Source organism: Myotis daubentonii, chromosome 15, assembly GCF_963259705.1.
Source record: "Myotis daubentonii chromosome 15, mMyoDau2.1, whole genome shotgun sequence".
Lineage (NCBI taxonomy): Eukaryota > Metazoa > Chordata > Mammalia > Chiroptera > Vespertilionidae > Myotis > Myotis daubentonii.
Window position 1 is genome coordinate 32,914,655 of NC_081854.1, and position 27,540 is coordinate 32,942,194.

Sequence of the window (27,540 nt, forward strand, 5' to 3'; positions counted from 1 at the left end):
CAGCAAAAACATTAAAATAAAAAAGTTCTACAGACATCACCTACTCAGATTTGTCATTTGTAGTCTTACGAACAAAATCAGGCCCTAACCGGGTTGGCTCAGTGGATAGAGCGTCAGCCTGTGGACTCAAGGGTCCCAGGTTCGATTCCGGTCAAGGGCATGTACCTTGGTTGCAGGCACATCCCCAGTAGGGGGTGTGCAGGAGGCAGCTGATCGATGTTTCTCTCTCATCGATGTTTCTAACACTCTATCCCTCTCCCTTCCTGTCTGTAAAAAATCAATAAAATATATTTAAAAAAAAAAAAAAAAGAACAAAATCAGGGTGTGTTCTACATCAAGACTCTACCCAGTGGTTCTCAACCTTCCTAATGCCGCGACCCTTTAATACAGTTCATGTTGTGATGACCCCCAACCATAAAATTATTTTCGTTGCTACTTCATAACTGTAATTTTGCTACTGTTGTGAATCGTAATGTAAATATCTGATATGCAGGATGTATTTTCATTGTTCGTGACCCACAGGTTGAGAACCTCTTCTCTACACCAAGAACAAACACAACAGCCCAGGCAGTGTGCTGAGTGATTGAGGTTGGACCTATGCACCAGGTAGTCACAGTTCGATTCCCAATTATGGGCATATACCTGGGATGCAGGTTCAATCCCCAGCCCCGGTTGGAGTGCATACAGGAAGCAACTAATCCATGTATCTTTCTGTCTCTCCCCCAACTCCTTCCTCCCACTCTCTCTCTAAAAATCAACGGAAAAAACTATCCTTGGGTGAGAATTAAAAATAAAATAAAATAAATAATTCTTAAGAAAATGTTCTCACACATTTTTGTAGCAAATATATCATAACCTACTATCATTATTTGGTGAGAGAAGTTTCTTTAGGTTCAACATTTCCTCATGAAGTCCATTTAGAATGAAGCCCAAGTATTCCTCGGCATCTTCTTGTCGACCCTGAAAAGGGCAAATGTAACCACATTAATCCCAACCGATTACTATGATCACTATCTAAGACCTGCAGGGAATGTAATTACCTGCATATTCAAACTATGCTTCCTCTTAAATTTTCAACACATTCTCATGTAAAGTATTCCCCCTGAAACATGTGAGTTTTTCTTTGGACAGCTGAGATGGGGGAGAGGAAGACGGAGGAAAGGAGAGACAGATTAAACAATTATCCTTAAGTGATGGAACTAATGGGTTTTTTTTTATTATGCTTTTCTGTATTCATGAAATTTTCTACAATAAATATGAAATCGCTTTTATAAGAAAAGTTATTTAAAAGTTGGTGTTTTGTTAAATGAAATAGAAGAACAAGAACTAGTTGTCCAGGGCCACCTCCCTACACAAGCCTAGGACTCTCATTTACACTGGGAGTCATGAAATTAGCAGCCCCAAATGCCTCCTTTGGACCTGAGTGGCAGTGCAGGACAGGGATTAAGGAGCTGAAGCTAAAGCCGTGCTCTGCCATGTATAAGTTGTGTGACCTTAAGCAATGACTTCACTCTTCTCAAGCATAACAAGGAGAGAATAATCATACTTTCCTCACAGGGTTAAGTAAGTTAATATACGGAAGAACTTACAACAGTACTTGGTGCACAGTAAATGATACGTGAGTTGGTTCTGATTGTGATTATCACCAACCTCTTTAAATTAATCCAAGCAACTGACTCCATAACAAGCCTAAATCTACTGAACACACCCACCAATCACAGCACTTACACAGAGGGCAAGCCCTGAATAAGCAACAGTTAAGGCACAAAATGGAGTAAAAGGCAACACTCCAGTGGCTACGTTAGAGGAGTCCCAAACCTTTTCAGACAGGCTTGACTTGATGACTGTCAGGAGTCTATAAATATATGTGGGTTCAAAGGCAGCTCCAGGGCGGATATCCCTCACGATTTTATCCCCAAGAGCTGCAATGGAAACAGAACATAGATTTTCATAACAAAAAGGAAGCCTAAAAATGACAAAAAGCAAAATCATCAAAACTCCCTCCCACACCCACCCAATGCTGAAAATAGCGTAGGTATAGTAACATCTATTTTTAAAAAAATTTTCTTCCCAATAAGACTGAATTTATCAAATTCAGTCATCTGACTTCAAGCTCCCAATATGTAATACATCAGAAGAGCTCATTTTACTCACCTTGTCTGGGTTTTGGAGGTACTGGCATATTAGTAAACTCATTCATTAGCCGAACACTAAACACGAGGGGGAAAAATGTTAGAAGTACATTATTTTATAAGAAATGCTCTTATTAAAAAGCCTTGATGGCTAAGTAGAATATTAATTAGTATGAAGATAGCAAATTTTAGGCAACCAATGCTATAACAGCTAGACAGTTCTTAAATCTTTTCTATATAAGCTTTTGGTATATTTTAAGTGATAAGCTAGTAAACACTAAAATTTATTTCACAGACTCTAAAGAAAACAGATAAACAATGCTTCAATTCCATTTCTGGTTAACTTCCATACAATATCATGAATACTAATTTTTTTTTAAATAGCATAGGGCTCATTTGCAGGAAATCAAAAACTTTGCTAAACTATTTGAATTCTAATAATCAGAGAGGGAAAAACCCACTCCCCTTCAATAGATTTTTAAGCACCTTACTTACAAGCTGTCTATCATGGGTGTTGAAGTACAAGGTCTTTGCACTTTTGAATACAGAGGAATGAACTTCATCAGGTGATACATCGGAGGGCAAGCAACCAGTGCCTGCAGTGTCTAAATATTGGCAGTAAGGAAGTGTAAAGGAAATGAAACAGACACTAAATTTCCAAAAGGCACATCAAGCACAAGAGCACATAAAACTAAATAAGCCAAGGACACTAAACAACTTAGATATGTAAACACAAAAGAGAATAAACCAAATCATCACGGGGGTAACGGCCTTTGATACCCACTTAAGGGTTTACTCTGCGATCAGCACTTGGCTCAACCAAGATAAATCAATGAAAACAAAATTTCCATTTGTAAATGGTCACTCTGCCCTAGTATTTGGGACCACTCTACTAAGAATAAAACTTGCCTGATTCTGTCATTACCAGATCAACAAATCTTTCTGGAGCATGAGGAATAACACTGTTTTGAAGCAAGGTAGGCAAACTAAGGAACCACATTTCTGGATTCAAAATTTAGGGTAGATGCCCCATGGAGGCTGAGGATGAGAAAACTGTAGTAAGTCGGCCTTGGGATAGCATCTAAGAAGGATACAGCATTAATGTAGCACCAGTTTCCTTTGTTGATCAGTCCACGGGGTTGCAATGAAACTGGTTTATGTATTAGGGTTACATTCTCCAGTAACTCTGAAAGAGTAAAGAAGCATATTTAAGAAGTTAATGACATCTAGTGAGTAACATTGAAGTAAATTCTTATGCTCTATCTGGGAGAGTGTTCAAAACCCCTCCAATACCACACATATCCAAAGAAAAGGCATACAGGATTAAAGTTTCACTCCATTCAACATCATGTACATTACTTAATGATTAAAATTTTAAAAAAGATTTCTCCCAAACACCAACATTTGTCTTCTTGTGGGAATATAACTAGGAAGCATGAGAACTATTTTAATAAGAAACAAATGTCAGTATTAGAGGATTTTAAAAAGACGGGCTTTTCTCTTAAAGACTGATTTAGGCCTGCCTTGGTAACAGCGTGGTCTTGGAGACCCTGGCTATAAAGGGGTTTCCGTGCAGAGCCTGAGTCTCCTTCATGTCAGAATGAATCACCAGCAACTACTCCAGCACACAACACATCACAGTGGGTGCTCAATTACTGTTTTTTGGGGGACTACCATCTTCTACTAACTGAATTGTATTTTTCATTAGAAGTCGAATTTAGGGACTGTTTTGTACACGGGAATTCCCTTATTCCATTTAGAAACAAGCTTCTTATCCTCGGATTTCACCCATGGGCATCACTCTGCTTCACAGATGGCTGTAAATGCCATCCTTCTACAATGCTGTAATGATTTTTAAAATTAAATGCTTTAAATATTATTTTTTTCCGAAATGTCTTATGAAACTTGTAACAGTGACAGCTACAATTTATGGACATTGTCTACACTTAGCAAGTGCTTTACAATTTACATGTTAACTGGCTGTGCTTAATCCTTATTAATCCAGGAGTACCATCACTATCCCCTTTCACCAATAAGGAAATTGAGGCCCTGAAAGGTTAAGTAGTTGCCTGTGATCACACAGGAGCAAGGTAACACATCCAGCACCTGAAATGCATAGTCTGTGTATGGCCAGACCACACAGCCTCCCTTTACTTTTACGTTGTGCACCCGGAAAGAAAGCACAGGTGACCATACATTTAATGGCAGCATCCCTCCAAGGCACTGCTCAAACAAAAGAAGCCTTTTCTAAAACACAGTTGGACTGGCTGGTCCAGACTTAAGCATTAAATGAAGGAACTAATTTGCAAAATTCTAACGTCAACACACTCCCTCCATCCCTCCTGTGAGAGTAAATGCCCTCTTTCCTCTAATTGAGGAAGCACAGGGAATAATTTTCCCTTTTATAAAAAGGAAACCATTACAAGCTCAAGAGAACCCAATGGAATCTAGACTAAGCTTGCAAAACTCTTCTCACCTCTCTTACTACAGGGAACAGTACTGTGCCTTCTATGAGTAATGGATCATTTACAGAATTGAACCAGGGGCCTCCATGTGATAACACCCAGCACAGACAGTAGCCGTTATGCGGCAGACACTGTGCTGTTTTATCTGTATTATTCATAATCATCTTAACCCTATCAAGCAAACAGCAGTATCACTCCCATTTTACAGATGAGAAAACTGAGGCTGAGGGGTCAGGTAATTGGTGTAGGTCACATAACTGAACTGACACGTGAACCTGGGGTCTACTTGACTCCAGAGGCTGGGCTCTTTCTTCTCAGGAGACAACGGGTTCCACTTTAAAATCTTTTGACTCTAAGGCAGGGGTCCTCAAACTACGGCCTGCAGGCCACATGCAAATACAAATATTGTATTTGTTCCCGTTTTGTTTTTTTACTTCAAAATAAGATATGTGCAGTGTGCATAGGAATTTGTTCATAGTTTTTTTTTTTTTAACTATAGTCCGGCCCTCCAACGGTCTGAGGGACAGTGAACTGGCCCCCCGTTTAAAAAGTATGAGGACCCCTGCTCTAAGGTTTCAGATACTAACTTTTCTCCACAGGTTAAGATCTACTTACAACAGATTTTTACATCTTGTCTTAGAGCCATATTATCACAACAGTCATAATTTCCAATGTGTGCCTAGAATGGAAATTACTTAATATAAACACTACAAAAACCCCTGCATTTTCAAATAAGCATCAATCCCAAATGAACATCCAGCATGACACCTATAAATCTCTGTCATGGTATTTTTATATCTAGAACCAATTAAGTTTTTACAGAACTGTAAGACTCAAAATCAACTGCCTAACCCGGGACCTCTGTTAAACGACACGCTGCCCTTGGCAGAGCCCTGTCTGGGCACCAACTGCTGGAGGCACGGAGATGGAGAGGTGGAAATGGCTGAGCGCGGCCCTGCTGCAGGAGAGCTCGCAGCCAGGGAGGAAGGGACATCACAGGGCAGGCGAAGCTGAAAGGGGTCAGTGGAGGAGATGCTCAGCCCAACCCAAGGAAGGGATAAACCCTGAGGCAGCCAGCGCTAAGGGCAACAAATGGCAGCTGATACCAGAAGCACGTCCCCAGCTGGGATAATAGAGCCTTCTACCCACAGAAGAAATACAACAGGATGAGTGGATGACTTTTTGTTCTGTGCTGTGATGAGATAATGAGTTTACTTTTTAGAGGTGCTGAGAAGAGGTATTCAGATGACACCAGTAAATAGTACACTTACAATCACAGACCAGCAAGTACATCTCTATACTTAACACACACACAGGCCCCTGCAGCTTGGGCTGGAAGTGAGCACTCTGACAACACATGCAGCAAGAGAAGCAGCACCATGTCTACGCGACAGGCCAGGAGAACCCTTAACAGTGATCCAGAAGGACAGGGAATTTGAACTAGTAGACGGGGCAGAAGCAGGTTTCAGGGTCTCAAGGGCATAGGAGGCGAAGTCTTCTAGGGTGAGGGTTTGGGGTGAAGGTCCAAGAGGGAGGTGGAGAAGGGGCTTGATGACATTAATTCCTATTCAATACAGACACACTGGGGGAAAATGGAAAGAAAATGGCCAGGGACAGGTATGAAAGATCTAAAACTTCCCTTCCATGTCAACTGTTATAATAGACTCAAAACACAAAATAACCAATATATTTATAATCAAAAGTACTCTAAATTCACATCTTGTTAAACAAAAAAATCATTTATGACAAGGCTAACTCCACTCTGAAAAAGGAAGCAGGTACAGAAACATTAAGAACTGCTCTCAGCTCCACTGAAAAGCCATCTCCTCTTATGTTCTTAACTAAGCCACACACCCAGTATAATCTGCACCCCTGGAGAATGAGACATTCAAACCCTATGGAATTAAGGGAACAGATCCAACTTAAAATTGACTACTAGCTGACTTCTTTCCAACGTTCAGCTAGGAAACAGCATGTATTGGTTGGATAGAAATCTTTAGTTTCTAATCAACCCTCCCCTTAACTGATGCCAACTTCTGCCCATTACTTTGGGTTTGTGTATTTTAAGGAGCAAGCAGGTAAAAAAGCCATTTCACTGTCGACCTTCCACAATATGAAATTCAAGTCTCTTAGCATCACCTAGTGGTTTCTTCAATAACTGCAAGTGACAGAACATTCCAAGTAGACATCTATATATATAAAAGCCTAAGCGACCGTTCGACCAATCTCGCTATGACGCGCACTGACCACCAGGGGACAGATGCTCCAACCAGTAGGTTAGCTTGCTGCTGGGGTCCGGCCGAATGGGACTGGGCAAGATGGGCCGGGCACTCCCTGGAACCCTCCCGCCATCCCTCCCCAGCCCTAATTGTGCACCAGTTGGGTCCTTTGGCCCGGCCCGGCCTGTCTGCACCCTCTCACAATCCAGGGCCTCTTGGGGGATGTCGGAGAGCGGGTTTCAGCCCAATCCATACAGGCCAGGCCAAGGGACCCCACCAGTGCACGGGCCTCTAGTCTATATAAATATATATAGCCCTAACCGGTGTGGCTCAGTGGATAGAGCGTCAGCCTGTGGACTCAAAGGTCCCAGGTTCGAGTCAAGGGCATGTACCTTGGTTGCAGGCACATCCCCAGTAGGGAGTGTGCAGGAGGCAGCTGATCAATGTTTCTCTCTCATCGATGTTTCTAACTCTCTATCCCTCTCCCTTCCTCTCTGTAAAAAATCAATAAAATATATTAAAAAAATAAAAATATATACATATATATATATATATGCCTAAGCGACAGTTCTACTGTTCATTATGATGTACACTGACCACCAGGGGGCAGAAGCTCAACGCACAGGCATGGAAACATGAAACAGACTGATGAATCTCAGAGGAAAGGGAGGCAGGGGGGAGGGCGGAAAGAGATTAACCAAAAATCTTATATGCATACTAGAGGCCCGGTGCACAGATTCGTGCACCAGTGGGATCACTCAGCTTGGCCTGTGGGGATCGGACCGAAACCGGATCTCCGACATCCCCCGAGGGGTCCCCGATTGTGAGAGGGCTCATCCCAGGCCAAGGGACCCCAACAGTGCATGAATCTGTGCACGGGGCCTCTATTATATATCTATAAAATTAAAAAGGCAAAAACTCTGAAACAATGTAGAACCACAGGATTCATTAGTAAATGTACAAAACTAGTTTATTCTTAAGTCTTTAGCATTCTTTAAGCCTTCTGGTACAATATTCATTAATGTAGATTAACAAGTCTTTACAGACTTAGGAAATAGAAACACTGAACAATCTAGAGTTTCCTTAATGATTAAGCTGTTATTCTAGAAAAATTTTCTCTACTGTGTCAAGTCTTCCATAAGCTAAAATGCATAACCATTCTGTTAATACTATCTTCCAAAGATCCTAAACACCACTCTCAAAGTAAGATTGGCTAACAAATGGAAACAGTCTTCCCTGAAGGCATCTAAGTTACACACTGTATCTCCCTAGCAACAGACACTATCAGTGGCTACCTTGTATCAGGGGGGGTGTAGCTCCTTCCCTAAATAGGCAGCTCTTTATAGACAACACTTCACACTGCTAAGTACTCAGCTGCGTCTTCCCCATCCTGGGTAACAGGACTTCATGGCCTGTCACTAACCTGAAAGTGTCATCCCTATTGGCTACATCAAGTCTCCTCCTCACCTTTTGCAAATGATTCCTTCTCTTTCTGCTAATAAGAGCTGACATCTGTTCCTTTCCTATCTTATTCCGTAGACAACTCTCAAGGCAAGGCCAATTGTTACTCACTGACCTAGATAGTGAATGGCATACTGTAAGTACATATCAGACCAGGAATGGGGAAACTTTTTCCTGCCAAGGGTCACTTGGATACTTATCACATCATTCATGGGCCATACCAAATTTAAAAATTAGCCTGCTATATTTGGTCAAACTTTTAATTAACTCACCCCTAATGCCTTGGCAGGGCCAAGCCAGATTTCACGGGCCTTATATGACCCGTGGGGTGGACGTTCTCCACCCCTGTATTAGACAGTAGCATGGGACGAATTAACCATCTGGAGACTGAAGTTATTGGTTATGGTAAATGGCTGCATTCCAACTGGACAGAAATGATCCAGTAAACTTTAAAGGTCATTCTATCACATAGTTCAGAAAGCCCCCAGGAGCACCCCTGGGGAAAAGCAGGCAAAGGCAAGGGCAAGGGTCCAGGAAGATAAACCAGACACTGGGGTTCACACCCTGGCTCTGCCACTTCATTCATTTTACACTCTGGAGCAGATGACTCCACTCCTTCCTCACCTGTAACAGACGGTACCATGATCAGACATGGGGGAAGCTACTGTGTGATAATGTAACACAAGTACAGAAAACTTCTAGCAGGGTTGTCAGCTCATTACAGACACTACATAATCCTTATTAGAAAACTAGAGGCCCAGTGCATGACATCCGCGTACTGGGGGGTGGGGGTGGGGCGGAAAGGGGGGGTTCCCTCAGCCTGGCCTGCACCCTCTTGCAGTCCAGGACCTTTGCGGGGAGCAGGCCTAAGTCAGCAGGCAGACATCCCTGAGGGGTCCTTAGCGTTGCTGCAGAGGCAGGAGAGGCTCCCACCACCACACCAGCCGTGAGCCTGGCTTCTAGCTGAGGCCCCAGCACCCCCACACCCGTGGGAGTGCACTGACCACCAGGGGGCAGCTCCTGCATTGAGCTAGTGCACGTCATAGTGACCGGTCATTTTGCTGTTCAGTTGATTTGCATATTGGGGTTTTATTATATAGGATAAAGCACTAATAGGTTCTCAACCTTCCTAATGCCGCGACCCTTGAATACAGTTCCTCATGTTATGGTGACCCCCACCATAAAATTATTTTCATTGCTACTTCATAACTGTAATTTTGCTACTGTTATGAATCGTAATGTAAATATCTGATATGCTGTATGTGTTTTCCGATGGTCGTGACCCACAGGTTGAGAACCGCTGCACTAATATTAATTTATGGAAAAGTTTTAGAGTACAATTGTCAGTACTCCAAGAAGAAATGTTAGCTTAAATTCCTTAAAATTAAGTTCTGCCAACATATTTAATAAAGTTCCATTTCAAAAAGATTGCAATATTGTAAAAAATTACAATTTTCTTACTGACTAGGATTTTCTCTTAAGACCAAATATCCAAATAATTTAAAGGTTCATTTTGGTAACATATTGTACATTCTATCACAATTTGCCCCAAATAATTTCAATAACCCCAAACTGAGACAGACACTAACTTCTGATGAAGTTTGTTGGTGCACTTCTCCTCTTCTCCCTCCTAGTAAAATAGCACAGATGCAAGACCATTCTAATTCCTGTCATCACCCGTCACTATTATTGAATCCTGTTAAAATGAATGAATCCTATTTCTATAATTCAAAAGTCAATTATTCGTGACTTGCAGACAAGCCAGTATAAATGCTGCTTTTAATTTTTTCATAACTCATAGCTCTATTTAAGTTCCTTTTCTAACATTATCACCATTTCCTTCACTATTTCATTCCTAGCCTAAAGTCCAATAAGCACTATAATTATAAAAGTAAAAAGAATCAAATCCATGCCCTGACTGGTTTGGCTCAGTGGCTAGAGAGTCAGCCTGCGGACTGAAGGGTCCCAGGTTCGGTTCCAGTCAAGGGCATGTACCTTGGTTGTGGGCACATCCCTAGTAGGGGGTGTGCAGGAGGCAGCTGATCGATGTTTCTCTCTCATCGATGTTTCTAACTCTCTATCCCTCTCTCTTTCTCTGTAAAAAATCAATAAAATATATTTTTAAAAAATCAAATCCAGAAAGGACAGTCATAAAGGAGAGAAGGCAAAGTTATTTCCTGAAGCTAAAACTTTAAATCTGACATGTGGTCCCAAGTCAGCACTCTTAGTAAGCTATTTACCCTTCTTTTTAGGGCAAATAATCACAAGTTTATTGTAATGCCAAACTTTTCCCTTCTTTTCAATCATCACTGTTGGTATAATTTACTACTCAGACCCATTCAGAGAGTACCTTTCCTAAATGGCTTCTCCAGCCCACCTTCCCCCCAGCAGTGAGTGGGCCTCCCCAAAACAATGATACTAGAATGGAACAAATGCCAGAAGGACTCCGTATCACAGAGATGAGAAATTGAAACTGATGTCTTCACTTTTGTAATAGCTCAAACACTAAATGGCTGGATTAAAGTTCAACTTGGTGAAATCTGGCATACAGAAAAAATGAGTGATTAATACCGTTTCTTGTATTTTACAAGACATATATAGGAGCTTGCATGTTGCAACATACCATTTAAATGAAATTATTTATAAACTCAGTGGCAATTCTAGCACTGTAAAATTTTAAGTCAATATAAGCTATGATTATTCCTATACACATTTTACACATCAAATTTTGTTTTCCTAAAATCAGGATTTAGAAGTCATACTACCATTTATAATCCATGAAAACGCAAAGTGCAGAACTTTCATTGAGTCTTTCACTCAATAACTGGTCCCATAATTGACATTCTGATATGCTGACTTATTTTTCTGTCATCTTCCTAATCGTCCAGAACATTATCCAAGAGTTCCTCTTTTCCTCATTACATCACTATGGAAGAACATGTGCTATCTTGGTTATCTCATCATGTGGAGGACAGCAACGCAACCCAAATGTACCACTGATTACAGATCGGCTTATGTTTTTATTTAGTGGAGGGGCTCTCAGTTTTGTTCTATAAAACAAAGACACAGCATAAACATCAGTGAGGACATATACATATCGAATCAGACATGGATTGAACTCTCAACTCACAAGGGTGGATTCCTGCTAACAGGTGCTGTACCTCTTTTTAGCTTAGGGCAGTGGTCAGCAAACCGTGGCTCTGGAGCCACATGCGGCTCTTTGGCCCCTTGAGGGTGGCTCTTCCTAAGCCTTAGGAGTACCCTAATTAAGTTAATAACAATGTACCTACCTATATAGTTTAAGTTTAAAAAATTTGGCTCTCAAAAGAAATTTCAATCGTTGTACTGTTGATATTTGGCTCTGTTGACTAATGAGTTTGCCGACCGCTGGCTTAGGGCATGCTACATTATCGCTACTTTGGAGAATTTGAAGAGAAAATGCAAACTATTTGAGAAATCATTTCCCAAGGGGGAGGAGGTGAATATAAATATGATTTACAAACCACCAAAACAAAGATCAATAAAAGGCTAAATTTTTGTTTACATTTCAATTAAATATGGACACAAATTCATTTTCCTGAATAGATTCAACCTGGGATAATTTTCTTGCTCTCTCCATTACTGGTGTTTCAGTTGAAGTGTTCTTCCCTTCAGAGTTTATGTTTAATAGAGTTAAATAGAGTTTATGTTTAAGAAACAGCCAATGGAACAAAATGTTCACAAATAATCTACACTGTGAAGATGGCCCTGCCACCAAGAAGTTGAAGCAGAACCCATTAATGTAATGGTTAAACAGTTTACGAATAATCAAGAGCTGGTTATATATGATCTGTATTCTTTACAGTTCACTTGTCATCTCACTTGTGATTATACAAAAGTTAGTTGAACAGAGACTTAATGACAGGGCTGATGATCCAGAAATGTGAACATCCAAAATAAATGAACCTGAGATTAAAAAAAAATTGGCTGTGGATATTGATACTATCCTAAGAATTCAAAAAACAGTTGACAATGTCTGAACTGTTCTCTTCTCCCTCTTTCCCAAAAGCTAGTAAGTATAATGATAAACATAAAAATTACTCTCTCAGTAGAACCAGCTAGATGCTAATGTAGAGCAAATGCTATGATAACCAAAATCAACAGATATTTTAATGGAGCTAGAATTTCAGTCAAATGCTGCTTAAAATAAGTGGGCCTACACTTAAGTGCCCATTTAAGGACAATTTGTGATAGTGAATCTAACATAGCAAATTGGATGCATTTTTTATCACTTTTATAAAGTAAATCTGTAAGTAGGAGACTATAACAAAGGGAAAAATATTCCAAACAATACCATTTTACCTAAGCTCTATATTATTCCAGTGTTATTTAATGTGACTACTACCACTGCACTATCTTACAGAAAGTAATACTGAGAACTGTCAGCAAACCACGTTCTCTATTTCTAAGGCTCAATAAACAGGCTCAAAAGAACAAAGCATTTTAAAAGGAACTAAACTTTTGCTCAGATAATTAACTCATCTTTGTAACTGGCCTAATCAAAATAGGATTAAAAAAATAAATGGGGGGTGGGGGGGAGACACACCACATTAATTCAAAAATAATTATTTGGATTGTAGCAATGCTCTCCCCTAATACAAGTAACTAAGAGCTCCTACATTCATAGTATTTTACAAAGCAGGTTAACATTAGATTTAGCAGGTTAAGTAGACTTTAACACACGTAGAACAAAGCAAACTATGTATCAAACCACATTTAAAGTTACATGACTATAATGTTTTAAAACATTTGAAATGAAGCTTTTCTTTCTTATTGTAACTAAAGATTGAGAAAATTCCCCAGGAATGAGAGGTTTTCCTTTGTGAAGTAATTTTTAGGAACAAAAGTATAACTACAATGACTTCAAGACTTTCAACTTAGAATGCACATTTTTAAAAGCATCCCACCATGCATTTATCATTATAGGTTAAAATAAGCTTTTAACTTAATCTATACAAACTTATACTGCCTTATCCTGTTAACAGCATTTCCTTGCAAGGAATACGTTCTAAAAGTTATAATAAAAAGAGAAATCACCTGGCTTTCAAAAATAGGTATAAAGTTCAAAATGATGACTGGCCTATCAATTATCTCCTCTTTTTAAGAGAACTGCAGACATCAAGAGTATTCAAAATAATGTATTTTGTATAAGGAATAAAATGCTCACTTAAAAAAAAAAAGTATTGCTTGCTGTCATCTTACTGCCATCAAAAGGATGTTTTAGGCCCTGGCCAGTTTGGCTCAGTGGATAGAACGTCGGCCTGTGGATTCAAGGGTCCCAGGTTCGATTCCGGTCAAGGGCATGTACCTTGGTTGCGGGCACATCCCCAGTAGGAAGTGTGCAGGAGGCAGCTGAATTGTTGTTTCTCTCTCATCGATGTTTCTAACTCTCTATTCCTCTCCCTTCCTCTGTAAAAAATCAATAAAATATATTTTTTTTAAAAAAAGGATGTTTTATATTTGATGGAATTGTGACCTTTCATAAAAGGGTATACATTTTAGAGCTTGCTATTGCATTCCTCCTCATTCCTGGTAATGCTGTCAGGTGCTCCAAAATGTTAAATCAGAAGATATCACAGGAAGCCTCAATAAGACAGCTTATTTTAACTGGGCTAATAGGGTAAGAACTCATTAGACTAGGCTACTAAACATGGTCTGATGAAACCTGATGAAATAGCTCTGGCTTCCTAGATACATATAAACATACATGCTCCTCTGTATTTACGACTTCCTACTTTAACTTAAAAAGTTTCAAATTATGCTGCTTTACATTTTTATTGTGAATTGGTTCTACTTTTGAGCCTTAGCACTTCAGAATAAAACCTTAACTTTGAGTCAAACTGTTAGGTTTTTTTTGTGTGTCAAGTGCTAACTTCCATGTGTTAAAACTAAGTAAAATCCATTTACTCAATCCAAAACAGGCATTAAAAAGAAAAACCCCAAATGCTTTCTTATATCTTAAGAAATATAGAAACAATGCACAGTGAGTCCAAATCAGGAATTATACCAAAGGTGTACAATAGGTGTAACAGATAGGACAAGTCACAATGGAGCAGAAGTACTTGATCAAAGGGCAAGAAATGGAAATGTCATTTATCAATAGAAAAGGACTGGTAACAGAGATTTTTTCAAATAACAAAGCTATGACAACCCCCTCTCGTTTTGTTTATATATTATTTTGCTTTTAGATAACATGTAAGGCACAGACATTCTTCAAAAACTCCTATTAACAAACAGGTAATCTACTATTGCTCTGTGTAACAATCTATCACCACAGTTTATAAGCCCAGACTGTCTCAAACTTCTCCCTCAACAGGCGATAAGATCTGCTCCCCTCTTCACTTTCGACCTGTATCTTTTGAACGATACCTGCAATCTTTATGGCTACAGGATCCTCTGAAACTGGAACAAGCCCTTCCTTGATTTCAGCCTGCTTTTCAGAGACCAGGGGAGATGTGGCAGGAAGGGAATACTTAGTTTCCACAGAAGCCACAGGCGAGGAGGAAGAGGACTTAGAATCATGGAAAAGACTGGCCCACGACTTAGGCTGACTGACAGGAGTGGTGCCCGCCACAGAGGCCAGGGCCTCGGCGGGAGGGGAAGTGCTCTCGGCCTTAGCTGGGTCCGAGTCCGTGCTTTCGACAGTGTGCAACTCCATCCCATTGGCAGCTGAGCCCTCACCCAAGGATTCAAGTATTTGTCCGTTAGTAACGCCAAGGTTTTCAGTAGTATCAGTCCCAACATAAGGGTGAGCCACAGCTGTCCTCAACAGGCTGTCCCTGTCAGCCTCTGCAGGAAGGCAGGACTGTTCAAAGTTAGGCCCCTGGCAGCCCTCAGGTGGCCCTGCAGTCCTAGCATTGCTGTCCAAGGCTCTAGGGAAAGAACCTCCAGGCACAGCGCCACTGACGAAGTCTGTGGAGTCCTGAGGGCTGCTACAAGTCCTGGGTGTTCCCAGCAAGGGCATATCGCCCATCAACTCTACATCCTCTGTGCATATGTGGTTCAGGATTGTTAGACTGGCATGGCCATTGACCATGGGGGAAATATTACCCTCGCTGCCATCTTTCAAGTAACTATAATATCCAGGTGGACGTTTTTTCTTCTTTTTACGCTCCCTTTGTCCAAGACCACCCGAGGTGCCATCGTTTTCCAAAACTTCCGCTTCTGCGTTGGAACTGCCATCCAGATCAAGGGCAGAGCCTGGGTACTGGCAGTCAATGGAGCTGTAGTTGGCTTCTTTATCTATGTCATCAGGGGTCTTTTTGGAAGTTGTGCAACTAAGAATAAATTCAGGGGCCTGAGGGTTCAATGTGCTTGAAATACTGTAGTTGGGAGTTCTCTGCAAAGTGTCATTGGATTCAATTACTTCATTAACACCAAACTCAATTCTCTGATATTCTTGTCCTATTTAGAAAGAAAACAGTCAGTAAACATCCCATTAGTTAAGAATACAGCTATACAAACTATAAAAATATCAATAATTATTTTCTCTTTAAAAACTGAAACACTAAAGTCTTCTAATGAACAAAGTTGACATTTTATTTCTCTGCTGAATAAATAATTTGCTAAAGTAATAACTATAAGATTATATTTAATTTAGGGATATGAAAAACAGCTTGAATTTATCTTCTACTCTCAGGGTAGCTAATGGAGACTTCCAAAAGGTAGAAATTAAAATTATAATATAAAGCAAGTAAGATTTTGCCTGTCTAAAAACACCCCTCAATGAAAAGTGACTCGACTAGCTTTCATTATGCCGAGAGTAAGGTATAAGCTTTTTAGACAATTAAAAGAAAATCACGCCCAGCCAGAGTTGCTCAGTTGGTTCAGCATCATCCTGTGAACCAAAAGGTCGTCAGCTCGATTCCCGTTCAGGGAACAGACCTGAGTTGCAGGTTGAATCCCCAGGGAAGGCAACTGATCAATGTTTCCCTTTCACATCGATACCCTTCCCCCTTGCCATGAACTTTTAAAAATCTCTTTGGAGCCTTCCAATACTTCTTCCCAGCTGACATCCTAGATATTCCATCCATTCTAAGATGTGCGTTTTTTTCATAGTTCTTATCTCTGAAATTAGGTTTAGAATCAATTGTGTCTTTTAACAGACACCAAGCATCAATATAAGCTTATAACTGATAAAATAAAGTTATAAATAAATTTTGCAGTTAAGAAAAGAGCACATGCCTTATAATTCATTTTTAGTGTATAACTGAAGATTTCTCCAAGTCTAGCATAAGAGGCCAACTTTTTTCAAGGCATGTATTTCAAGGAAAAAAAAATTATAATATATACCAAAAGAATTATGTTCCATTACAGAGTACTAAATATATTGGAAGTCTTTTTATAGAAGGCTTAAAAACACTCCCAGAGAGAAGCCAGTTGTGTGCAAGTTAGTGTGGGGCAGGGCCTAGTCTGCTAATTCTTCACTTGTTTTAACAAAACACCCCTTCCTTGGGGTTGGATGGGGGGCTGGGGGGGGGGGGGTGGGGAGGCTGCACAACAACAAAAAGTTCCTGAAAAATGACTGCTGACAATAATTACACTAACAGTAAGTTTACATATAAAGAGAGAGAGAGAAAGAGAGAGAGAGAGCGAGAGAGAGAGAGAGAGAGAGAGAGAGAGAGAGAGAGAGAAACACACTGATCAGTTGCCCACTGTACATGCTCTGGCTGGGGATGGAACCCACAACCTAGGTATGTGCCCTGACTGGGAACCAAGCCCACAGCCACAACCTTTGGGTATACAGGACGATGCTCCAACCGAGCCCCCTGACCAGGGCAACAGTTCCTTTTCTTACCCAGGAATTCTCGGCATAGACACACATGTACACTGCACTGCAAGGCAGAGAGGTTAGCACAAAGCCCTGTCAAACTGAAAGACTAGTAGAAGCCCTGCAAACTAATTCTTTGAACAACCCTGTCAATATAATGGGCACATGGGAACTCGATGCTCAGGTCAGACACGCTGTGAGTTTGCTGGGAGAAGGAAACCCAGCTCAAAGAAAACAATCAATCCTCACATGGCGTTTCTCCAAGTCTGCTCACTGCAGCACTCGCAGTGAAGCCTCCGATCTCCAGCCTATGCCACTGCGAAGATGGTGGGGGCACTAACTGAACTAGAGAGAGAGGTTTAATACGAAAGGAAAATAATCAAACAGCCCTAACCGGTTTGGCTCAGTGGATAGAGCGTTGGCCTGCAGACTCAAGGGTCCCAGGTTCGGTTCCAGTCAAGGGCATGTACCTTGGTTGCAGGCACATCCCAGTGGGGAGTGTGTAGGAGGCAGCTGGTCAATGTTTCTCTCTCATCGATGTTTCTAACTCTCTATCCCTCTCCCTTCCTCTCTGTAAAAAATCAATAAAATAAAAAAATAAATAAATAAATAAATATATATATATATATATATATATATATATATATATATATATATATATATAAAAGAAAAGAATGAAACCATTTAAAGCACCGAGTAAACATCGGCAGCATGCTCACTATGTGCAAAGTACATAGACACAGAGAAATCCAACTGACTCAGATAAAAACACTGCTGCAGAGGCTGGGCAGCAGGGCCAGGGCCTTTGGGTCCCTCTAGCTTCATTTATTTTATTCTCAACCTAAGCCATCATTAGAACTGCTCTTTCCCTTAAGGTTTCCTGTATCATCCTATCTAATAAAAGAGAAAAAAGGTAATTGGCGTACGACGATACCCTTTTCATTGGCTAATCAGGGCTATATGCAAATTAACTGCCAACTAAGATTGGCAGTTAACTGCCAACTAAGATTGGCAGTTAACTGCCAACAAGATGGCGGCTAATTTGCATATGTAGGCACAATGCAGGGAGGCGAAAGGGAAAGCAGGAAGAAGCCCCCTGCCACTGACAGTGATCGGAAACCCAGGGGGGAGCTAAGAGCTGGGGGGCAGGGCAAAGGTGGCCCTGGGGCCGCCTTTGCCCTGCCCCCCAGCCGTGATCAGAGAATCAGGTGCCTTTTCCACCCTGGCCAGTGATAGCAGGAAGTAGGGGTGGAGCCAGCGATGGGAGCTGGGCACGGTCGAAGCTGGCAGTCCCAGGAGCTAGGGGTCCCTTGCCTGGGCCTAAAGCGAAGCCCACGATCGCGGGGCCGCTGCAGCTGCGGGTCCCCGCTGCCCGGGCCTGATGCCTCAGCCAGAGGCATTAGGCCTGGGCAGGGGCGGAGCCTGCAACCGCGGGGAGCTGGGGGTCCCCTGCCCAGGCCTGACACCTCTGCCAGAGGCCTCAGGCCTGGTCAAGGGGCCGATCCGGTGATTGGTGATCGGAGGGTGATGAGGGTCAACTCCTCTGGCCAAGGCATTAGGCCTGGGTGGGGGGCAGAGCCGGGGATTGGGGGGATATGATGGTCCCCTTGCCCAGGCCTGAAGCCTGGGTCAGAGGCATCAGGCTTGGGTGGGGGGTGGAGCCAGCGATCAGAGGGAGATGGGGGTCCCCTGCCCAGGCATGATTCCTGGGCCAGAGGCCTCAGGCCTGGGCGGGGGCCAGAGCCAGTGATCGGGGGGAGATGGGGGGTCCCCTGTCCAAGCCTGACACCTCTGGCGGAGGCGTCAGGCCTGGGCAAGGGGCCGATCAGGCGATCGGAGGGTGATGGGGGTCTACGCCTCTGGCCGAGGCATCAGGCCTGGGCAAGGGGCAGAGCCAGCAATCAGAGGGGGCTGGGGGCAGAACCAGTGATGGGGGGAAATGAGGGTCCCCTGCCCAGGCCTGACGCCTCTGTCTGGCAAGGGGCCGATCCTGCGATTGGAGGGTGATGGGGGTCAACACCTGAGGGCTCCCAGTATGTGAGAGGGGGCAGACTGGGCTGAGGGACCCCCCCCCCACCCAGTGCACGAATTTCGTGCACCGGGCCCCTAGTTGTTTCTTATAAAATTGCTGATAATTTTAGATATAACCACTTTCTGGTTTTACTATAAAGAGTTTAGTAGCCTTTTCAATGTTTACATTTAAACCTAAATTATAATTAAAACCCCTTTCATAGGTCTGACCACGTTAACAAAACAGGGAACCAAAGAAAAGGTCTAGCGTTCAGCTTCTCCAAAGCCAGCTAGGGCCTTTGACGTGAACCAAACTGAAAAATGGTCTAGACCAGCCGTGGGCAAACTACGGCCCGCGGGCCGGATCCGGCCCATTTGAAATGAATAAAACTATTGAAAAAAAAGACCGTACCCTTTTATGTAATGATATTTACTTTGAATTTATATTAGTTCACACAAACACTCCATCCATGCTTTTGTTCCGGCCCTCCGGTCCAGTTTAAGAATCCATTGTGGCCCTCGAGTCAAAAAGTTTGCCCACCCCTGGCAAATTTGAACTGTGTGGTGGTAGCCTGCAATACGGGCCCTGCTGTTATTTGAACACCAGGCATTTAATACAAAATCGCTGCATCTCAGCAAGCACCATCTTCAGGAAGAAGCTCATTGTCTATGACAGACATCAAAAACAAGTAACAAGTCAGAAGGTAAAGGGGTTACCTGAATTCCCAAGAACATTCGGGACAAACAGGGTCATAAATGTAAAACTGCAGGAACAGATTCAAACTGCCACTGAGCCATGCCAAGAGCACATGCTCAGAGATTTGCCAGCTCAGGGCCCAGCAGCCTCTGCACCCAGATTGAAAGAACTCTGACAAAAAGCATTGGCTATGATGAATTGCTAATGGAAAACAAGAACTGAACTACTACTTCCTTAACTAAACCTTGAATGTCTGACACTATGAAGCATAGAATAAACTTAAATACACTAGTCAAAGTGGTTCAGTGATTAAATCTACTACAGTTTACAGCCAAAACATCAAGCTATAAGGGAATGTTTATTCAAAAAGCATGAACAGCTCTGGCTGGTTTGGCTCAGTGCATACATAGAGTGTTGGCCTGGGGACTGAAAGGTCCCGGGTTCCATTCCGGTCAAGGGCACATGCCTGGGTTGTGGGCTCGATCCTCAGTCGACAGCATGCAGAAGGCAACCAGTCAATGATTCTCTCTCATCATTGATGTTTCTATCTCTCTCTCCCTCCCTCTCCTTTCCTCTCTGAAATCAATAAAAATATACTTTTAAAAAAAGCATGAAGAGGATAACACTGTTTCCAGGTGACCTGCCCGCCCAGCACGTATGGCCAGAATCCACATCAGGGAAATAAAGAACAAGCTTACCATCAGGTAGTTCATCTGCAGCCTGTGTGCCACACAGAACTGATCCATTGTATGGAGGAAGCTGCATGGGGAATCAGAAAAATTTTAATTCAACAAAATGTTAAAACCCAACACATGCTACTTCATTAAAGCACTTAATTAAAACTTTTTATCCCTGTAACTTTTCATGACATTTTTACCAAATACACATGGAAAGACAGTAAAAGTAAATTATCTTCATTTAAGAAAAAAATATCATAGGAATACTTTAAAATATGTTATTAAATAGATCCAAAAATGAGGCAAAAAAAAACAAAACTACAATTGACAAGTAAATCAGTTTCAATAAAATGCTTATGCGATATCCTTTGTTTCACAGGATGCTGATGACTGCCCATAAACACCGCAGCCACCTATCTCTGTCCACTGGTAAAGATGACTTAGTGACCGTCAGCACTTTTGTTCACTATCACTGCATGTCAGCACAGCCAGGCCTGTGGGTAGGGGATAGAGAAAGCCCCCTGGGAAAGAACAGCCTGGGAACTGTGGCTTCCTTTTTAATACAATGCTTTAAATGACCAAATTAATAGCTAGAAATCACATTCCTTGTTTGGAAAAGATCAAGCAAAATGGCAAGTGTCTACAGAAAGGTATTATAAATACATCAAATTGTTCTTCCCAGCTATTCCATAATATCTAAGAGCTGAAAATGTTTCAAATGCGTATGTTTGAGATAAGAAAGTTAGATGGGAAGGGAAGTAGAAAAATAATTATTACCTGAAGGCAGAACAAAATAACAAATAACACAATGCTTCTCCAGCTCTGCTTGCTGCAGCACTGGCCATACAATGGCCCCGCCTGCGTGGGGTCCCGGAGCCTGCAAACACTCAGAGGCGCTCAGGTGATCCACGTGCCCACTACTGCTGAGAACTACTGCTTAAGTGGCTTCCTCAACCGATTTCTCCAACTAACTCTTAGGAAGTCAAGTCAATAATCAGAGATAAAAGCTTATCGCTCTAAGAATAAGTTCTCTCCCCCAGAGAATTAATGACAAATAAGAAGCTGAGAAAATGTGGAGTTATTCAAAAGCAAATGACGGCTTTCAGGATTTAGGAGCTGCACATATTTCCACCATGCGGGGGCACCCCAGTAATCTTCACACTGACACAAAAGGAGAAAGCATTCTGTACCCAGAGATGTGCTACACCGGCTTTGCACCTGAAGTGCAAAGACCATTCATTCCACACACCATTCAAACACTCAAAACAAGTGCTCTAGCATTTACCGCTGGCGCGAACATAAGGAGCAGAAAGGTGCATTTGAAGAAGCCACAAATCGGAGTCATGTTCCTCTGCAGCCACAGAAGTTTAGCAGAATCCCAGACACAGAATGCCTTCCCTTTTTCTATCAACAACACTGGGGTGCCCCCTGGTGATAGAAATCGATACAATTTTAAGTCACTAGAAGTTGTGTGTGTGTGTGTTTTTTAATGTCCCTGTATTTCAAAATCTAGTTAAGTGGTAGAAGCAGAATTTGAAAAATTATCACCCAGCAGACTCCAGGGCAATACTGCCATTTTCTGTTAGTGTGTTTAAAACACTTACTTTGATATACTAATCTGCTTAAGAGTGTAATTATGGGAATTACTGAATGCTGGAATGAGTTCCGGCCCAGAAGAAGTATGTGTGTTTCTTTTTTTACTCTAAAGCAAGTGGTTCTCAACCTTCCTAATGCCACCACCCTTTAATACAGTTCCTCATGTTGTGGTGACCCCCAACCATAAAATTATTTTCGTTGCTACTTCATAACTGTAATTTTGCTACTGTTATGAATCATAATGTAAATATCTGATATGCAGGATGTATTTTCATTGTTACAAATTGAACATAATTAAAGCATAGTAATTAATCACAAAAACAATATGTAATTATATATGTGTTTTCCGATGGTCTTAGGCGACCCCTGTGAAAGGGTGGTTCGACCCCCCCTTTGGGGTCTCGACCCACAGGTTGAGAACCGCTGCTCTTAGAGGCACATGGACCTTTAATTTCAACAAAACCTCCTCCACTCATAAGAAGTCCTTCAGTCTTTGGTAATTGGATATAATAAATACACAGCAGAATAGCCCTGGCCAGTTTGGCTCAGTGGATAGAGCATTGGCCTGTGGACTGAAGGGTCCCGAGTTCAATTCCGGTCAAGGGCACATGCCCAGGTTCTGGGCTCAATCTCCAGTAGGGGGCGTGCAGGAGGTAGCCAATCAATGATTCTCTCTCATCATGGATGTTTCTATCTCTCTCTCCCTCTCCTTTCCTCTCTGAAATAAAAATATATTTTTAAAAAATACACAGCAGAATAAACTGTAATAATTGTTTGCTTAAAGTTCCCTCTTTATACAGCTATTTATAAGAAACAAAATATAAAAACCAAAGCAAAAACATAAAATCTCACACACAAAAGTACACTGAGCAATGTAAAAAACCAAATCTAGTTATATTAGATACAGTCAAATCACCTTAGTCTGTAAAAGTGCTAACAGTCTTGTGAAGACAGGACTTGGGACCTTTGATAAGGTAATGTTTTAAAATCTTTTTAGTTCTGTCACCATTTGTTCTGCTGTCTAAAAGACCCTCACAAACCCTAACTCTCTCCTCTGAAATATTAAGACACCAAACCACTGAAAATAACTGTCCTGATTCTAACATCCCACTCCCACACACATGCATGTGCTGTGCACCTATAGCAGTGATAGCGAACCTATGACATGCGTGTCAGAGGTGACAAGCGAACTCATTTTTTTGGTTGATTTTTCTTTGTTAAATGGCATTTAAATATATAAAATAAATATCAAAAATATAAGTCTTTGTTTTATTATGGTTGCAAATATCCAAAAATTTCTATATGTGACACGGCACCAGAGTTAAGTTAGGGTTTTTCAAAGTGCTGACACGCCGAGCTCAAAAGGTTCGCCATCGCTGACCTATAGCCTACCTAATGCTATCGCGGGCTTGTTATCAGTAGCTGGTTGAGGTCTATGTGTTGTCTCTAATGATGAGAGTCTGGTAAGTTTCAAGAAGAATTAGCATTCTCTCCCTATTTTGAACACCAATGACATGATTATGACTGGGGTTTATAAGAGTCATTCATAAGCTGACTGTACTTTTATTTTTAAATAACCCTGGCTTCTAAACTAGAACACAGCTTTAGAAAAGGTATTTTTAAAATTACCTTTAAAAATTTTATATAGGCATGCCTCATTTTATTGCACTTCATTTTACAAATGCTCTTCGCAGATATTGTGAAGAAAGCATATCAACATTGAGGCAAGACCCTCCACCAACAAAATGATTATTACCCACTGAAGTCTCAGGTAATGGTAAGTGGTTTTTAACAATAAAGTATTTTTAATTGAGGTATATACTTTGTTTTTTTAGACAATACTACTGCACATTTAACATACTACTGTAAGCTTTTATATGCACTGGGAAACCCAAAATTCGTGTGACTCCTTTTTTACTACAATATTCACTTTGTTGCAGTGAACTGAAAGGGAACCTGCAATATCTCCAAGGTATGGCTTTAAGATCACTCAGCTGAATCTGTTTCTTCTGATTCTTTTAAACAGCAGTACTGACCACCCTATTTTGTCAGTGGCAAGATTTCAAAAAGCAAACTAAGAGAGAGACAAAAACTCTCAGCTGAGAGGAATGATGCTTTTGTAGAAAGAATGTTTGTATATTTTAACATTTATATTTTTATTTATTTTATTTAATAATTAATTTATTTAATTTAATAAATTGCTAAAATTGAATTAAATTAAAATTTTATTTTTATTTATTTTATTTTTTATAAAATTGTTTTTATATTTCACATTAGAGGCCTGGTGCACGAATTCGTGCACATTGAAAGGAAATTAATTAGAAGAAATATTTTAATATTGCTATTCACCCTTTCTCTAAAATAGAAGTGTCAACCAAATTCACAATCGACAATGACAGATGGAAACATATGCTTACGACTGGTGCCAGCAAGAGCTTTATAGATAAACTTGCTTAGTTAGACCTGCTATCTGATTTAGCTAAACTTTTTCCAGACCAGTGAAGCACCCCAACTTCTCTTTCAGGTAATTGTCAGCAACACAGCAGTAAATATCAACACAAAGCACATCATTATTGTAGATCACACAGAGAGAATAAAGGGTGAAATATTTAACTGCAGCAGTGTTTGACTGTATTCTGTGCAGTGAGAAAACCTGAAGTCATTTTTCAAGTTCCACCATTTCTTACTTCTTTTCAGTAGGGTCAAGTTTCTAAACTTTCTAAATCTCCATTTTCCAGCTGATGATAAGAAAATAGGATTCCACCGAGTCTCCTATCTACATACTCCAGGACTTTCTGTGAGTAGCAAATGAAATGAGGCAGGTGAAAACACTTCACAGACTTTTGGTTAAAGCAGTGGTTCTCAACCTTCTGGCCCTTTAAATACAGTTCCTCATGTTCTGACCCCCAACCATAAAATTATTTTCGTTTCGACTTCATAACTGTAATTTTGCTACTGTTATGAATCATAATGTAAATATCTGATATGCAGGATGGTCTTAGGCAACCCCTGTGAAAGGGTCGTTCGACCCCCAAAGGGGTCGCGACCCACAGGTTGAGAACCGCTGGGTTAAAGGGTAAAATGTTTGCACCTAGCTATAAAGCAAGCCATGTTCCTGGGCTGGAGAAACTGCAAGGAGGCTAGTCACTAGGGAGAGGAAGCCGGACGTTGCTATGTGACGTCATTACCTGGCACCCACAGCAACTGTTTCCGGCCTGTGCTGTGGGCCGCATTTTGTGCCATGGGGTGTTGGCAGCATAGGCTGCAATTTGGTGGGGTGTCGCTCCAGGGTGGTGGTGGGGCCTGTGTCCCACTTGGGGGAAGCCAAGTGTTGCTTTGTGGGCACCAGGTTCACAGTGCCGTTTCTTTGTAAATGGCCAGTGCACATCACGGCAGCTCCTGCATTGAGCGTCTGTCCCCTGGTGGTCAGTGAGTTTCATAGCAACTGGTCGGACGGTCGGAGGGACACTTAGCATATTAGCCTTTTATATACATAGATTACTCAAATTTTGGTTGTTGAGCTCTTGGCCCAAGAAAAGAAAAAAAGCTCCTAATAGCCAAAAAAATATGAGGAACAGGGCTGGATTCTAATTTATGCCACCTGGTAGGAACAGTACAGATGAGAGATGCAATTTTACCTACAAAGTAAAAGGCCAAACAAAGGATTATGCAGAAGTGAGATAACATTATTACTCACACACCCACTGACCCAACCATGTATCCCCACATTAAACAGTCCATGTCCTATATTACTATCATACAAGCCCCCAAATATTAATATTTATATATTGAGGATAATAACTCAGCCCAATCATGTTAATTAGCCTATATTTCCCTTTTACAGGTTATTGGACAACATTTGATTTTGACAGACAGCACTTGTTATACCCTACCCCCATCCACAATGCATGTTGAAAAGAAACAAACAAACAAAAAAACGAAGACCCCCCCCCCCCACATATGCCCAGTCACACTATGATTTTTTACTGTAATTCATTTTAATGAGACACAGCCATTACTTTTGCAAATAAAAAGTCTGACAGCCTGGCCAGTTGGTTGGGCATCATCCTGTGCACCAGGAGGTTGCCGGGTTCGATTCCCACTCAAGGGCACAGGCCTGGGCTGAGGGCTCGATTCCCAGTAGGGGGCTTGCAGGAAGCAGCTGGTCCACATTGCGCTCTCACATTGATGTTCTCCCCTGCCTCCCCCCCACCTCTCCTCTTCTTCCTCCTCCTCCCCCCATCCCTTCCTCTCTCTAAAAATCAATAAACTATTCTTTAAAAAAAAAAAAGTCTGACATAACTTTACCACCAGCATCCTTATATCCACTAACATTTATTACATACTAGGTATCACGTCATACATTAATGATTTTCCAACATTTCTCTGAAGTAAATAAGCATTCTCCAGTTTTATTTTTTTTTAAAAAGGGGGAAGAATGAGATGGAGGAAATTGCCCAAGGCCACTGAGTCTGTTTAAGTAGCGGAGTGAGAAAGGAATCCAGCTCTTCAGACTTGAAATATGGTACATTTTCCACGTTCATATTACCAGGAAAACCCAAGTTTTTAATCCAACACTTACTTGCAAACAGACATTCACAAACCTAACACATATGCACAAACCTGAGAAAAACTTTCATAAAGTACAGAAGTTGGGCTTTATTGTTTTTTAAAACTTTAACTGCAAAGAGCACTGTTAGACTCTGGCAAGCACCAGCATATTTTACTGTGATTCAAGACAGAAATTATTGAAAACTTGAGTCACTCGTAGAGTATATGAGATGAGGCAGGTGAAAACCTCAATTAACAGTAATGCTTAGGGAATATAGGGTCTGATTATGTTTACCCTAGTTAACTATTTTCTTACCAGAAAATACTAAACTTCAACCCTTAAATTCTACAGAATTCTAAAATGCAGAGATACATTGTATAGTTTTAGGAAATAAAATATATAATTTAGCTTTCACTATATCACATCTTTATGTTCCTTAAAACCATAACTGTTAACATTAATGAATACAAGAAATAGAGATGGCAGTGAACTATATGCATTTCTAAAATGAAACCTGATGTTTTATTTTCTTCCTTTTTTCTAAAATGAAAGAGAAAACAAGTAACAGATCTTTCTTACATCTCTAAGCTTAAAATAATACTTTCAATGTGTTCTCATTTAATCCCACCGCCATACCTCTAAAATTTTTTTAGAATCCAAGAAGCCAAGGTGAAGAGTAAAGAACTTGCCAAGGTCATGTGCAAGGTGTCCAGCTAGACCCCAACCCTGACCTTTTGACTCATTTTCTAAGGAACTAGCTTCTCCTGCCCCATTTTACCAAATAAAGCAACACCATACATAAATATTTAATACGTGTACAAATGTACAACTGTGTATATTTACTTAATGACCTAAAATTAAGGGATCTAAAAGGCTAGTTAGGTTTCATTAAAAGTTAACCAAGATTTTACTTGATACAGTG

At 41.1% G+C, this 27,540-nt stretch overlaps 1 protein-coding gene across 1 annotated transcript in view; it reads right to left on the reverse strand.

The window, feature by feature from the left end:
• The window catches only part of USP10 (ubiquitin specific peptidase 10), a 62,789-nt gene that overhangs the window by 12,933 nt on the left and 22,316 nt on the right, over positions 1–27,540 (reverse strand). The window contains exons 3-9 of the mRNA XM_059667176.1: positions 20,492–20,552; positions 14,686–15,720; positions 3,227–3,318; positions 2,628–2,737; positions 2,155–2,210; positions 1,819–1,922; positions 861–960 (exon numbers count right to left, since the gene is read on the reverse strand). Coding sequence (XP_059523159.1) covers positions 861–960; positions 1,819–1,922; positions 2,155–2,210; positions 2,628–2,737; positions 3,227–3,318; positions 14,686–15,720; positions 20,492–20,552 — 1,558 coding nt within the window. The remainder of the gene's footprint in view (positions 1–860; positions 961–1,818; positions 1,923–2,154; positions 2,211–2,627; positions 2,738–3,226; positions 3,319–14,685; positions 15,721–20,491; positions 20,553–27,540) is intronic.